Source organism: Aythya ferina (assembly GCF_964211825.1).
Source record: "Aythya ferina genome assembly, chromosome: 4".
Classification (NCBI taxonomy): domain Eukaryota; kingdom Metazoa; phylum Chordata; class Aves; order Anseriformes; family Anatidae; genus Aythya; species Aythya ferina.
In genome coordinates, this window is record NC_140300.1 from 49487565 (window position 1) to 49502596 (window position 15032).

A 15032-nucleotide genomic window follows, 5' to 3' on the forward strand; every position below is an offset into this window, starting at 1 on the left:
CCCGTCGTCCCATGCCGGGCTAAAAGCCGGTGAAGGGACGGGGGCACAAGTCACATGGGGAGCGGCTGAAGGAAGTGGGGTTGTTTAGACTGGGGAAGAGGAGGCTGAGGGCAGACCTTATTGCTCTCTGCAGCTACCTGAAAGGAAGGTGTGGGGAGCTGGGGATCGGTCTCTTCTCACATAGGACTAGAGGGAGTGACCTCAAGTTGTGCCAGGGGAGTTGTGCTAGGGGAACGGTTGGACCAGATGATCTTGGAGGGCTTTTCCAGCCTTAATGGTTCTATGATTAATGAGAGCAGGCCCAGAGGTGGTGCCCCCCGTGCCCTGGTGGCACTGTAGGAAGGGAAAGGCTGGTGGCACTGCAAGTGCAGGACATGCTTTTCCCCTGTCGGAGCAGTTCCTCTTCCCTCAGGGTGGATGTGGCTGATGAGAAGGGAATTTGCAGAGAACAGAATCTGGGATGTTAGTGAGAGTGGTCCCACAGAGGCAGAGTCCAGCCCTGCAGTTTGTTCCTGTACCCTTCTTGTCCATAAGAGTGAAAAACAGCAGGTGTCCAGAAGAAGGCATGGGAATAAATGCAGCACGGCTTGCTGTGCAGAATGCTTGTGTTACAGGGACTTCCCGAGGAGGGGATCCTCTTAATTTTTTCTAGTGGATTTCTCTTCAGTGGATTTGCCCAGTTGTCCCTACAGACTGTGCTTTAGCGTAAGGACTTGGTGAATGATGTTTCTAGCATGGTTGTGAATCTTGTGAAGAAAAATATTTTCTTTAAAACCTGCCCAATGCTAATTTCATTTTATAATTCTTTGTTCTTCCACACGGAAAGGCAATGGCCACTCATGGTATCTGTACTAATCTCATGGATCTCTGTCTTACTACTCTGTGCCAGCCTTTTGTATGCTGAGTACTCCTGGACTGTTTAGTTATTATTCATACAGAGGTTATCCCAGCTTTTGATAACCTTTGTTAGCTTCTCTGACCTTTTTCAGTTATATCCTTTCTGAAACGAAGGATCAGAACTGGCTGCAGTATTCATGTGTGTGAGTGATAGGAGTTTACAAAGTGGCGCGTTTATTATCTCTTGTGCTCTGTTCATCTGCTCGTGTTTCTTAACCTTCTCTTTGCTTTATTTGACCATCCCTGAGCCTTGAGCTTATTGGAGGCCATTGGACAAAGACAGGCTGAGGGAGCTGGGGTTGTTCAGCCTGGAGAAGAAAAGGCCATGGGGAGACTTTCCAGTGCATAAAGGGGGCCTACAGGAAAGCTGGGGAGAGACTCTTGGTCAGGCAGGGTAGTGATAGGACAAGGGGGAATAGCTTTGAACTAAAAGAGGGTTGATTTAGATTACACATAAGGAAGAAATTCTTTACTCTGAGAGTGGTGAGGCACTAGAACAGGTTGCCCAGAGAAGGTGTGAATGCCCCATGTCCGTGGAGGTGCTCAAGGCCTGGCTGGCTGGGGCTTTTGGCAACCTGGTCTGGTGGAAGGTGTCCCTGCCCATAGCAGGGTGTTGGAATTGGATGAGCTGTAAGGCCCCTTCCAACCCAAGCCATTCTGTGATTCTGTGAAAGCTGTAACCTGGTTTCAGTAAGAAACCAGGTCCTGTGATATGTCTGCTCAGTGCCACCTGCTCTACCCGAATGTTCTTTATTTGTGTTCCTTATTGTGCTTCCTCTTTTTTCCTTCCTCTCAAGAAAACAAATCCTACTGATCAGCAGTCACAGGACCTTTTCTGTGAAACTGAAGTGAAGCCACAATTCGCTGGTTGCTGTTCAAGTAACTGATGTTACTTTTATAAAGGTGTTCTGCCTTGAGAAGAAGTTAGCTTGTCCAGTGTGGTCTACATCTAAACAGATCTAACGACCACCTACTTTAAGTATATTTCAGTAGATCAGTCTGAAACTTGATGGTGCAATTTTTACAAGGGTTTGTGTGACTGCCAGAGCCTCCCTATTCTTTGCATATATCTTCCTTGGATAATGCTGCTAAGCTTGTGCTCAGCTTGAAAAGCATGAAGTGTTTACCTTTTGGTTGATGTGCAAGGAACAACATTGTCAGTGCTCTGGTTAACATATCTGTTCTGGAATAAACAGAAATGCTGGCGGGCATACTGTACCGAGTCACATAGCCAAGAAGGTAGCGAGTGCCGGTTAATGACAACAGCTAGAATATTTTCTGACTATAAATACATCTATATTAAAAAAATACTTCAGAGTAGAGTTTTTTTTAATTAAAATATCATTAAACTTTTTTGAAGAAATCAAAAGAGTTTCATTTTAAATAAAAAGTAGTGACACATCATCTTGTGTTGCTTAGCTACCATTGCTTTCATTTACAACCAAATAAAGTATTCAACGGCACATTTATCTCCCCACATTTTGCTTGCTTGCTTACGTGCACATATGTTTTTTTCTTTTTTTTTTTTTTTTTTTGGGGGGGGGAGGAGGGGTTGGATTCTGAATTTGGCAAGGATGATATATGAGGTGAAAAAGTATGGGGGAAAGATATTAATCAAAAGCATGAAGTGATTTAGAACAGTTTTTCGAAGGCTAGAATCAGGGACTTGATTAATCATTCGGAAACACCATCTCAAGAAACTACATTTTTTTTATCTGTGCAGCAGACATGGTCATTTTCGTGCACCTGACTTGGAAGTCCCCTCCTGAGGGCAGATCTATTGTTGGGGAGTCTAAACAGATTGAGATATGCCACATTCTTATATTACAGGTAAGGAAAAAGATGTGGTATGGCCCAATAATGCCATACTATGATAACCTTATTTGCAGACAGCTTTTAAGGAAAGCTAGCATAGACTAGACACCTAGGATTAAATCCTATACTTAGGCATAACCTTTTTCATATCAGTAATAATTACAATATTTGGGGATTAGCTTTTTCAATTGTATCCTCACAAAGAGGTCTAACATCTACTTTTCTTTCAGTTTTAGTTGAAATTTGGCATGAATGGAAACAGGAGTAAGCTCACAACCTTTTCACATGAAGCTATGAGGTGTAATTATTATTACTGTTTCTTATTCATATTGCAGGTGCAATTAGTACTTAAACTGCATTCAGCTCAGTGTAAAAAAGTCTCTGCTCTGAGAATATGGGCTTGTGAAACGTTCTAGATTGAATAAAAATAGAAATGGGAAGTGAAATTGTAAAAATAACAGTACGGACAATTGTATTTGCATGAATTGGTTGTGACAGTCCTGACAGTCATACTCAGTAAGTGAGGTCTATATTCTAACCTCAAATTACAGACACTTCACAGGTACTTGTTTTATTTCTAGTGTCTGTAAATTTTTAAAATCCCACGGAGATTAAAAAAACAATGGACCACTGAATACACATAAAAGGAACCCTTCTCCCCAGTGTGTAGTTTCTGTTTTTCATACAATGCAAACTGTATTTCATTGAAGCTTTTTGTGGACTGTATACATGGTATAATCATCTAATCAAAAATTGACACTTGCTACGAAGCTTTGACTTCATAAATAAAAAAACTATTAAAATTTCTGTGACTTTTCAATACAAGCTATTGAACACTAGTTTTAATAAAAACTCTTTTAATCTTTCATAAATTAGTATACAAATTTGAATGCTGGAGGCTTACTGGGGCCACTGCATAATTCTGCTATTTTATTAGTGCAAATTGTCCCGTGTGTCAGTGAAGGAGTTCAGAGATAGGACTGATGAAAACAGGTAGAGAAAAGTTATTAAATCTGTAGAAAGAGAATTTGGACTGCTTGATGCAGATGAGACAGAGGATATAGCGTAGCAGTAAATAAAAGAATTGCGAAGAACAGAATGCACATACTTGCTTACCTTTTTTTTAAATTCTACTGAATTTCCAGCTGCATTCAGAAGGAAATAACTTGAGGTTAATGAAGGTATACAACTTTTGATTTCACATTTTTTTTAGAAATATATGCAAGAAGTATAAATGAAACTTCGAAACTGAGTACAACAATGTATCTTATTAAATTAAGGTGAGTTGTTTTAAATGATTTAGGACTTAAGCAAACACCTAATTTGCAGGGTGCAACAAGCGTTTACCTGAACTATATAGGGAAAGTGAAATGCAGAGCTATTTGTGAAAATATTTGGGTTTAGGTTATATGGAGTCCAGGATTTTCCTGGAAACAAGGAGTATCTGAGATAATTTGACTCAAGAAAACTGCTGATAAGATTAAAATAAAGATAGAGATGAAATTTCAAGGAAAAACAGATTTTGTTTTCCACATTTTTTCCACCTTTCCAAATATTTTATCTGAAAATCATCAAATGAACTTGTCAGGAACTAGCTTGTATAAACTAAAGTTTTAGGCTGTATGGCTAAATATTAGCATTCTGATAAAGGTAGTCTTTTGAATAGTTTAGATTCTGAGGATACCCATTTTTCCCTCCAGTACATTAGCCTGGATCACAATGTTCTTCTTTTGCACAGAAAAATTGGCAAGAGACTTTTCCTGATGCCGCTGAAAATTGTGCTCCAGGAACACTACTCATTGGCTGAGCATATGCTTGTACCAGAATTATTTAACTAAACCTTTTCATACTTTGACTTAAATTTCCCCTTCATTTTTTATTTAATGTAATACAAGTCCAATTTTACTAGACATGTTGCATAGTTAAGTGTACTGATCCTGAGCTCTTTCCTTAAATCTTTGCAATGAATTTTCAGTCACTCTTTGTCTTTCTTACACCAAAAGTAAGATTATTCGAAGCAATGGTTTACTCAATTTCCTGCACAGCAGCATGATACGGTTTTCACTTTCTATGAACAACCTGTCTGTGCAAAATCCCTGAGCTCATCTTTTAACATTTCAATGCCTTTGATTTCATTGTTTCTTTGTACAACAAAAGAATTTGTACAATGTGTGAACTATATCCCACCTGCTCCTTCCCCATCTACACTGTTTTTCATTTGCTGAATGCCCCTCCACAGGTACCGTTCCTCCAGTCTTATTCATATGCATATGAAACGGTATATATTCAAATTTATTCTTTCAGTGTACTCTGTCACTTTTCACAGTTCAAATTGCTCCCAATTACTGTTCTCAGGTAAGCTCACTATATGCATGACTACATTCAAATCGGTGAGTTTAACTCTTCTTTTGCTATAGGCCAATCGTAGGTACCATGAACTATTGAACTTGAGGGGTGGTCGGGCACTGGAGCAGGCTCCCCAGGGCAGCGGTCACAGCACTGAGCCTGCAGGAGTTCAAGAAGCTCTTAGGAGGATAGCTCTCTCAGATTTAAGGTGTAATATGTAGGTAATCCTGTGTGGAGTCAGTTTGACTCAATGACCCTTGTGAGTCTCTTCCAACTTGGGATATTCTGTGCTTCTATGAAATCAATAGCATTTCTCTGTATAGGCGAACATTCAGTATGCACTAGATGGCAGTATAACAATTGATTTAATGTAATTTTAATTTATTTCATTCGCTGTTCCTGTTTTCTTCTCAGAAATTCTCTCTGTCTAACAGTTGGTTGAATTGGTTAGGACTACCTTATAACACTGCTGTTACAGTGGGGAATAATTATGATGGAAAAGAAGTATGCTGACTTTGATGGACTTGCATCTGGTAAGTGAAGTACAATACCTTACGGCTATTATCTATGTAGAATAATACTTTTGCTTCATTCTGCAATAAAATAATGTTTTGACATGTTAAACAAGTGCGAACAAATATAGCAATACTCTACACTTTTCTTTCTTTCTTTTTTTTTTTTTTTTAATAAAGCGATCATATAAAAACAACACCTGACTGGGATGAATTCTCAGAACAAAAAGGCAGGCTACTGTGACCGTTCTGCTTATCCACGTGATATACAATTTGCTGAGAACTGGATCTTGTAAATCCCTTTTGTGTGTGTGTGCTGTGTATGTGCGTGTAGTCTGTTCACAAAAACTGTATAGGATTTATTTCAGTAAGGTGTAACTCTGTGTTGAAGGGTGGAGCATCAGCTCTGCCTGACTCACGTATGGGCTAATGAAGATGGGAATGGTTCAGCTTTCCCTGTGAAATCCCTGCTGTAGTTTTCCACTGCTACCTTTGCATCATGTCCAAGGGATCACAAGCTGAAATCTAGTAATTTTAGGTGTGTTTCAGTGTACCGAGCACACTGAATATAGATACAATTGCCTTATCCAATGCAGATGAAGCAACTCAAGTCTACAAGCATGAGAGTAAGAGCTGGATCACCTCTTTCATAGACATCTCAGGGATACACTGCAAGTGAAACACAAACCTTTGCAGCACTGGGCCCCAGACCTGCTCATCAAGATTTGGGCCTGAGTAATCTGCAGTACTAATACAATCCAAAGCAATGACCTACACTTAATTTCTTTTGTAATGCTTGCTTGAACTAGGACTTCCTTTTTCCCATGGCACTGAAATGGACATGTAATTTACCAAGAACACTGTACTGTTCAGCACTGACCACAAATGCCTAACTTCTCCATTGTGTAGAACTCAGAAGCTTCTTACTGTTTGCTCTTTTCCAAAACTAGGGCTGGAGTACTTAAAGAGTGTTTACTAGAACATGTGTTATATCAAGTCTTCTGGGGAATTACACCATGGCTGGTTTTAAAAACTGAAAAGCCAGTTTGTAGTTACTAATTTTCATCATAGTTATAAGATCCATGAACTTTACAGAATAAATATTATTCTTCACCTGTTTTCATTCAGTATGCATCATTTTTGGTGCTCCTGCAATTGCTTACATGAAAGAATAATGTGAGAAAAGACTAAATATTTTTATCCACATTTAATCATATTTAACTGACTGGTCACAGTACAGTTTATTTTTGATAGCAGCTGCTTTGCTATTCCTTATTTCACATTTCCAGCTGACACATTTTACTTTTTCTCTCTCTGCCTACTCTCCGATACATATTCTTCTGCAATCTGGTGCCTTGCTCTGTCTGCTGCATGCACTTTCTTGCTTTTCATTTTCACATTACTTTCCAGCGTAAAACTTCTCAAGTGCATTCATGTCTTTATTTCAGTGTTCCTCTGAAATGTTAAATATTGCATTCTTCTGGAAAATCATCTCTTATACTAGAGTAAGAGTAAGATTATTTAATGGCGATGTTAGTGCTAGGATCTTAGACAAAAGAATGCGGTAATGGGTGATGTCTGTGTTGACCTCAAGTCCTGTCATGAATTGCACATAAATCCTGGTGGATCTATATAGATTCAGGGCTCTTGCTTATAGAGAATTCTGCTGCAGGATGGTAATCTTACTGCAGGTGAAAAGCACAGGGAAAAAAGAAAAAAAAGAAAAAAAAAAAGAAAAAAGATATGTACCCTGAAAGATTTTTGGTTTAAAAACAATTTATTTTAATTTTTATATAGAAATTACCTACAACTAAATTCAGTAAGATACAAATGTAGTGAACAACCCAGCAGATAAGGAAGTGAGGATGGGCCTGTGGTGTTTTTTTTTTTTTTTTTTTTTTTTTTTTTTCCCCGTTTGCAACAGAAGCAATTCAGACAGGTATTTAAGCCAGTTCTAGCCCTTTTCTTTTCTCTTCCTTTTTCACTAAATGAATCCCAGCCTTAGTAGCATTTTCCATCATGTATCTTCTCACAAGTATTCTGCCAAAAGTGTTAGGAGTTGTGACTTCTAATATCTTAAAAATGTTCTTACATACATATACAGTCCCTTTTTGGAAAAGGTCTTCTTAACCTGGGTTTGTCAATTAAAAATACTACTAAGGGCTTATTTCAGTGTTCTCTGTGACTAAACCTAACAGAGATTTCTTCTAGCATGACCATGCCAGCATGGCATGTGATCCCTTAAAAATGCTGATAGGATGGCATATGTATGTGCAGATATTTCGACTTTTACCAAGACTGCTTCTCATTTGTAGGTGTCTGTAACTTGTGGAACTATCTTGCTAGAAAGCAGAGCTTTGTAAGCATAGCTTCATTTTCAGTGGATGTACTTTGCTGATGTGTAGCATCTGTATTTCTTTATCAGTAAAGCACTTCCAGTGTCAATGTATTTGAAGAAGTGTGCAGTTATTACTAAGCATTGGCAGCATTCCTTAGCATTGTACTGTAAAACAAGTGGGAAGGGTGCAACTGTTGTTACAGGGGCAGACATAGCCACAGCAGTGAATTTTCTCAGTAAATGCAGTGATTTGAATTGCTGCTGCATAAACAAAAATGGCAGCTGTTTTTATGATAGTCAAGAAACTTAGATTATTTCCTTTCTAAACTACACATACACTCCTGCTTATATTTAAATATATTTTTTTATTAATATATTTTTTTTTCTCTAAAAGTTCTTTTCAGAGCAGAAGGGGGATTGGATCAGGTGTAATCCCATAAAAATCCAAATATTGTATTCAAATGTCTTTTCTCACGGTTAGGTATCTCAGTTGTTTTGCCATAACCACATAATGTATTTTGGATACTATCATTTCTGTTACAGCTGTGTATGATTCCTTTCAAGATTACTGAAGTACAAAGACAAAGTTTAGGAAAAAATAGATCCCTGTCCTATTTTTGTTTCTTTTTGATGTTCTGCATCAAAGGTAGCTTCAGCTCACATAAAACATTTGGCTCAAAAGCCAAAGAACTCTGCAAGAAGATGACAAAAATCAGTTTGGAAATGCTTTATGTTCGCTTAAGAATGAATACTACTGAATAGTTCTGCTGTGTTAACAAGTGGCAGAATCTGTAGTTGCCTATGTGCTTGTGCAAGTAATGTACAGAAATGTTTCCTCGTTAGGTTCCAGAGAAGTTCACAATGACTTCATAGTCTAATGGGGATCCTTCACCACAGTGCAGTCTATTACTGGTAAGATAGGTCACAGGACACTTGCCTCGTGAAATAACAGTGCACAAGTTTACCCTGCGATGAAGAATCCTGAAGAGATGACGTGACAGTGATCAGCACTACCCAACCCACCATGGCCAGACCTGCTGATGCACTCAGACCTCAACCATCTATACCATGCGCCGTGGAGCAGTCTGAGAGGAATACTTTTAAAGCTTCATTTGAGAATGCTTTTTTGCAGGCCAGTCCCTGTGCGGCAGACTGCCACGCAAGCAGGTTTTGGTGTTTCTTTGAAATCTTTAACCAGTAGCTCGTCTTCTCCAGTACAACCCAGAGTGAAACCTGATTGTTTATTGAGAACAGACTAATTCAGCGGATGCGAAGCACAGACTTCATAAAAAAAAAAACAGGCGCTGTGATAATTTCATTTAGAAAAGTCTCCAGTGGAACCCCATTCAAAATTTTCTGAAGCGTTCCCAAATTGAACATCAACTGAGAGAACTTGAGGAGGAAACTAAAGCTGCCTTTTCCTAGAGGGGAATATTACTGGAGATTTGCACACATTAAGCAAAAAAATTAAAATGCGTTTAGTTTTAGTAGCGTGATTTCATTAGACACGTTGGCGAAGACTTCAGGTATTCACATGCAACATCCTTCGCCCAGAAAGCACCTGCCATTTTCTGCTTTGCTTGAAACGCACTGCCCTCAAGCTCCTCTCGCTGCCAGAAATGGAGCACTGGGGCAGCACGCAGCTTTCCCCTGAGGGCTGAGCAGCACCTCACAGAAGCTGAAGCGCAGCGACCTCCTCCACAGGACTGAGGGCAAGTGGCCGGCACCACCAGCCCCTCCTCCTGCCCTTCCTCCTCCTCCTCCTCCTCCCCCTGTAGCACGCAGGCGCCGTGTGGCGGCCCCGGAAGCGGCAGCGCCGGCGGCTCCCGGCGGGCCGCAGGCAGCGGGGCTCCGCCGGCTGCACCCGGTGCCGGGACAGGGGCAGGAGCAGGAACGGGGACAGGGGCCGGGCCGGGCAGCGGCTGGCATGGTGCTGGCGGCCGCCCGCCGCAGCCGCAGCCAGCCCGGGACGAGCCGCCATGGAGATGCTGCTGCCGCCCGTGTGAGTGCGGGACGGGGCGGGGGGCGCGGGGAGGGGGCTGGAGGCTGCGGGCATCGCGGCGCCCCGGGAGCTTCACGGCGTGCAGCGGCCGGATTTTATTTTTTCCCTTTTCCCCCCTTTTTCCCCCCTTTCCTCACCCCTCCCCTACCCCCCCTTTTCCCTTTTTATTTTTTTTCCTTTTTTCCTCCCCTCCCCTTTTTCTTTTTTCTTTCATTTATCTCTCTCTCTCTCTCTCTCTTTTTTTTTTTTTTTTTCTCTTTTTTATTTTTGTTTTCCTTTTTTCCCCCTTTTTCCCCTTTTTTCCCCTTCGGAGGCAGCGGCGCACCGCATCCCGCCCCTGCCCGCTCCCCGCCGCATTGCCCCGGGCCAGCCGCCGGCCCCGGGTGCCGGTGTGGAGGGGCTGCCCCCGGCCCCGCCGCCCCTAAAGCCCCGTCCCCGGCTGGGCGGAGGGCTCCGGGGCTGTCGCAGGGCTCTGCGGGGACGGCCCCGGCCCTCCCGGCTCGCTCGGCGCCGCCGCGGGGGGCTTGGTGTCTGGCTGCGTTAATTAAAGCAGGTCGCGGGCAGCCGGCGGGGTGTGGATGCCTCCTGATGTCACCCGTCCTCCCTGTCGGTTTTGGGGTGAATTCCGTCAATGCTCTGCCTGAAGAAGTGCGTTAGATGGGATGGATGCTCCGCACAGCAACATGTGTGTGCGTGCTGTAGCGTCTCCCCTGATTTCTTTTTCCCGAGCGATGCAGAGCTGCTCCCTGTTGCTGGGCTCTTCGCAGTCCCGAGTCCTGTCGCGTCCATGAGCTTCAGACTTAATTCTTACCGGCCTCGTGGTGCAGTGCAGCCACTGCCAGCTGGAGCCCCGCAGATGGGCCTCACTTGGTAGCTGTCTGTTACTGCCTGATGCGCTTTGGTGCTCTTTTGGTCCAAAATTAGTAGCTAGGTTTGGGATGATGAGAATTAGAGCCCGCGACTTTGCTTTACAAGCTGTTGCAGAGCACCGCATACAGGGGTACAAGTGAAAATCTTAAATCAATTATCCGTGAAGTTTTCTGTAAAGCTTCCTTAGATGTGCCCAAGTAAAAAGTTTCAGGTATGGTGGAAGGGAGGTTGGGTTTCTGGGAGCCTATCTGTATGCTCAGTTGGACTATTCTTACTCCAAGCAAGCGAACAAGTTGGGTTTTTATTTCACATCAGATCTCTGATGTTCCAGGGTCAGTTGCCCTACCAAGGGACTTTAGCGCCCAGTATATTTTGCTTATTTCTAGTTTGGAGGTTCAGGAATGGAGTTCTGTCAGTATAGGTGAATGCATCACTGATGCTAAGGATTTTCCAAGTAGAACAAAATTTTTATCTGGTAAAGGTAGTGTTGTGGTTGTGAATGCGGAACTCATTGGCTTGGCTTGAAGAATCCACTTGCTGCTTAGACAGTGGTAGTGACTGAGAGGTATACGTAACCATTTTGCTACAGAACGAACTGCCTGTAGAACTGAGGCGTTTCTCATATAAAGAGTTCATTGTGGATGGAGCTAACGATTCTTCACACTGCTCAGTTTTTCTCTCGCTATTTTGTGTGGGTTTTTGAGAGTGAGAAAATCTAAGATTGGTCACTTTTGCTTTTCAGTAGATTTGAGTGGATAAGCAAAACCAACCAATTTTTGTCACTTTCATTTATGTTTCATGCTGCTGCTAGGGAAAGCCCAAAGAATTAAAGGAGTCGTCATGTGGCCTTCCTGTCAGAGGAGATGACCTGGAAGCTGCATGAACCTGTAAGCAAGGTCCTGATGGAAGGGCAGAGCTGTGCTCTGTTTTGGCAGGCGGTGAAGGTGTTGAGAGACTGAGGTGATGGGTGATGTGTTCTGCCATCCGTCTGTACTGGCACTAGGCTAGTAGTTGCAGAGCTGCTACTGCTTCTCCCCTTGTTTCAGAGTATATTTTATTCTAGGGCATTGTTTGTGTTTTCTGTAATGCAGCTTATTGTTAGCTCTGACTGCCTCTGTCAAACTCGCTAGTGTTGGTCACCAACTCGTTGCTCCTAGGGAATTCTACCTACTTCTCCTCCTACCATATGCTGCTGGTAAAAGGGAAACTAAAATTACCTGGAGTAAAGAATAAGCTGAGCTGTAAGTCCCATTCACTCCCTTCCAAAAATAAAGGTGGCAAAACCAGAGTGATGATATGGGGGTGTAGAAAGAAGTATTAACCTTTTTACTTTTTATTTTTTTCTTTCAGATGCACCAAACTTTGCCATCAGAAGCCCTTGGATCTGAAAGATGATAACACTGAAATTCACTGTCCTGTTACAGTGAATCCGTGGCACATGAAGAAAGCTTTTAAAGTTATGAATGAATTAAGAAGGTATTACTTCACTGTATACACCTGCCTGGAGTCTGTAATACAGCTTTAGTTTCAATTACATTTATTAAGTTCTAAAAATGGAACGAGCAATTTCAGAAGAGTAGCTGATGGGGAAGATTAGATATACAATGAAGTGACAGATGAATGATAGTCACATGATAATAGCTGTAATGGGTACAGTATGTTTCTGCTTTTCGTAGGTTAATCGAACTGGGTTTCTGAGGCTTGAAAAATGCATAGAGGATGTATTTAAGGAGTTACACCTACTGATCCTGTCTTTTAAGTAGCTGATCGCAGGTAGATTTGAAGTGACTTTATGAATTGAGGCCAAGGCTCTTCATGTCTGTTGTTGACTTTTGTAAAGGTCTACGAGCTAGAAAAATGTTAAAATTTTCTAATCCAGAGACGTAGGTCACAGTCTAACCAATGTAAAGCTAACTGACAGTAGGCTTTCTTTGCTTAAGTATCTTTCTTTTGCATGCTTCCATAGGAACAATTTATGAACTCCCAAGTCAAATGTTGGAAGTCACTTGATAAGTTTTATAAGACCATGAGTGATACCACCATCAATTTCAGCAAAACCGGAGGACTGGTGCTAACGCTGTTCTTAGCACCCATATTGATTTATTTTCTACATATGAGTAGGTGAGATGGTGTTGAAAACTGTGACAGCTGGTAATTAGAGCTCACAACTGAGCTCTGGTAATTAGGACTCGCAACTATCACTGACAGTTCAGCTTTATAGCTAACAGCAACAATAGAGAAATTAAATAAATAAAATGTTTCTGCAGCATAGACAATAGCAGAGGGTGTTAAAATCCTGTAGCCGATTGTTATTTCCCATATGACATTAACAGTTGGAGAGGCTTCACCTTAGACAACGGCAGTAACTGATACCGTATTAAAGTGTGCCACTGCCTTTGATCTTCAGATCTTTGATCTGTATGGGTAAGTCTTTAATACTGTGGTAGATACTGGGATACGATCAATGTATTTATCTATCTGTGACAGTACTGGAAGATTGGAGAAAATCACACATTGGCTATAAATGATTTGAAGCCACCTCCAAGACTTCCATAGTTAAGGATAATGGGATAAAAGCAGAGGCTGTTTTTCTAGTATGTTACAGCCTAATTATGCTGGAAACACCGTTGTTTGTTGCTTCACTTTACTTAGGCATTCTTGGCTTTTCCAAGGATCCCAGAAACCACATTCACTGTCCTGAGGAGCGCAATAGAGCCTAGCTAGAGTCACTGGCCCCTGACTTCCTAACGATGAGTAAGAGTTTAAACGAAGACCAATTTCTGAGAATGAATCTTAGCACACGGCAATTTGAGCAGGGACAAATGTTACCTGCATTTTGTCACCTTGCAAGTAAAATATGCATGGTCTTCCAGCAGAGTGCATTGTTGAAGGGCATGGATTATTTTCAGAATATACTTTCATTTCCATGGTTACTTCAATTGGGATTGCAGTAGAAGCAATTTGAGCAATTTTCCTACATATATAAATAGTTGAAGTTTGAACAGGAGCAGTGCCATGCAAACCTTAACTGTAGTTCTTATTAAATAAGGTAGTTGATGCAGCGATGTTTACTGTTTAAGCTTAGCATGGCTTTTAAAATGGTAAGTGCTAATTAGATGAGATTATAAACATTAATTTTTGCATGTATTTCAATTTGAAATAATCAGCTGAAATATTTTAGGTATGTTTCAGACTTCATTGCTCTAAATGAAGACCTTGCATTAATCAAGTAAATGATATTTTTGATTTTGATCCACTACTTATAGTGGATTCTATCTCAGTTCTTTTCATTAGTGTAGCACAAGAAGGTATTTGCTGGAAGTGTACTCTCCAGAAAGTAGATAACTAGTGAACAAATCATCTGCTCAAGTGTCTGAAATGTGTTGTGTTTGGAATGTTCAAGTCGATGAGTTCCTATTATTTTTTTTTTGGCTGCTGCCAAGTTACCCAGTTCTATTTGCCCTTAAGAGGATTTTTCTGTGCCTTCAAATTTTGACAAACTTGAATAATTTTGTCCTTGGTAATTTTTGTCATTTCATTACTCACCATCACCTCAGCACTGAGTCAGAGGGATCATTAGGATAGCTAATTAGTTCTTGACACACGAAGAAATTAACCTCTAATGTCTATCTTCACTCTTCATTATAACTTGCTTTTATGACAATAGTATCTGACCTTGCCTATGTTTATTTAAATTCTCATTCTTACAAACAAGACTTGAACAAAATCTTTTGAAGATGTTTGTAACGACCTTCCTCCATATAAACCAGAATAACCAGCAAGTTAGTAAACAGTAGTTATTTTAAAATCTATTCTTATTTTTTTCCATTTCTCATTTTCTCTTTTCATCTATGGTGTAGCACCATAGCTATGATTGTTTGGTTAGTCTATACAAGAAACTTGTTATAATATTGCTTCAAAAGGAAAGCTTTTCTAAAATAAGTTAGTGTGTCCTGGTGAAATGGATGTGCTGAGTTGGTGTTGGAGCCACAGGATGCTTGCACTGGAGCACGTGAACTAAGTTCATAGCTTGTTTCTTTGTTTAGTGGTTTATGTTGCTTGCCAGCTTGTAGTAGTGTTCACGCAATGTTCATGTTCACCTAATTGCATGTTCATCTAATGCAGTTCCAAGCTAGGGATGAATCTGGACTACCCCTAAGTTGCTTTGTCTATATTGTACAATGTTGTTAACTGGCTGCAGTTTTGCACTGATGTAATTCTGTTGCTTCTGGCTTCACAGATAGCTTTGGTA

The 15032-nt window shown here is 41.1% G+C and overlaps 1 protein-coding gene and 1 long non-coding RNA gene across 4 annotated transcripts in view; both read left to right on the forward strand.

Annotated features, from left to right (window-relative positions):
• KLHL2 (kelch like family member 2) overlaps window positions 1-15032 on the forward strand; it is a 271198-nt gene that overhangs the window by 205197 nt on the left and 50969 nt on the right. The window contains exons 1-2 of one of the 3 annotated variants that reach the window (XM_084518130.1): window positions 9755-9910; window positions 12131-12256. The exons of 1 other annotated variant lie outside the window; for it this stretch is intronic. In XM_084518130.1, the coding sequence (XP_084374256.1) occupies window positions 9888-9910; window positions 12131-12256 (149 nt within the window). In that variant the 5' untranslated portion in view covers window positions 9755-9887. Of the gene's footprint in view, window positions 1-9754; window positions 9911-12130; window positions 12257-15032 lie in introns of those variants that run through there. One more of the 3 variants, XM_084518131.1, reaches the window with a different exon arrangement.
• On the forward strand, window positions 49-5842 carry LOC311436209. The gene is made up of 6 exons (XR_014692673.1): window positions 49-74; window positions 2624-2727; window positions 3926-3992; window positions 5130-5279; window positions 5473-5591; window positions 5751-5842. It is a non-coding gene; the product is annotated as an uncharacterized lncRNA (long non-coding RNA).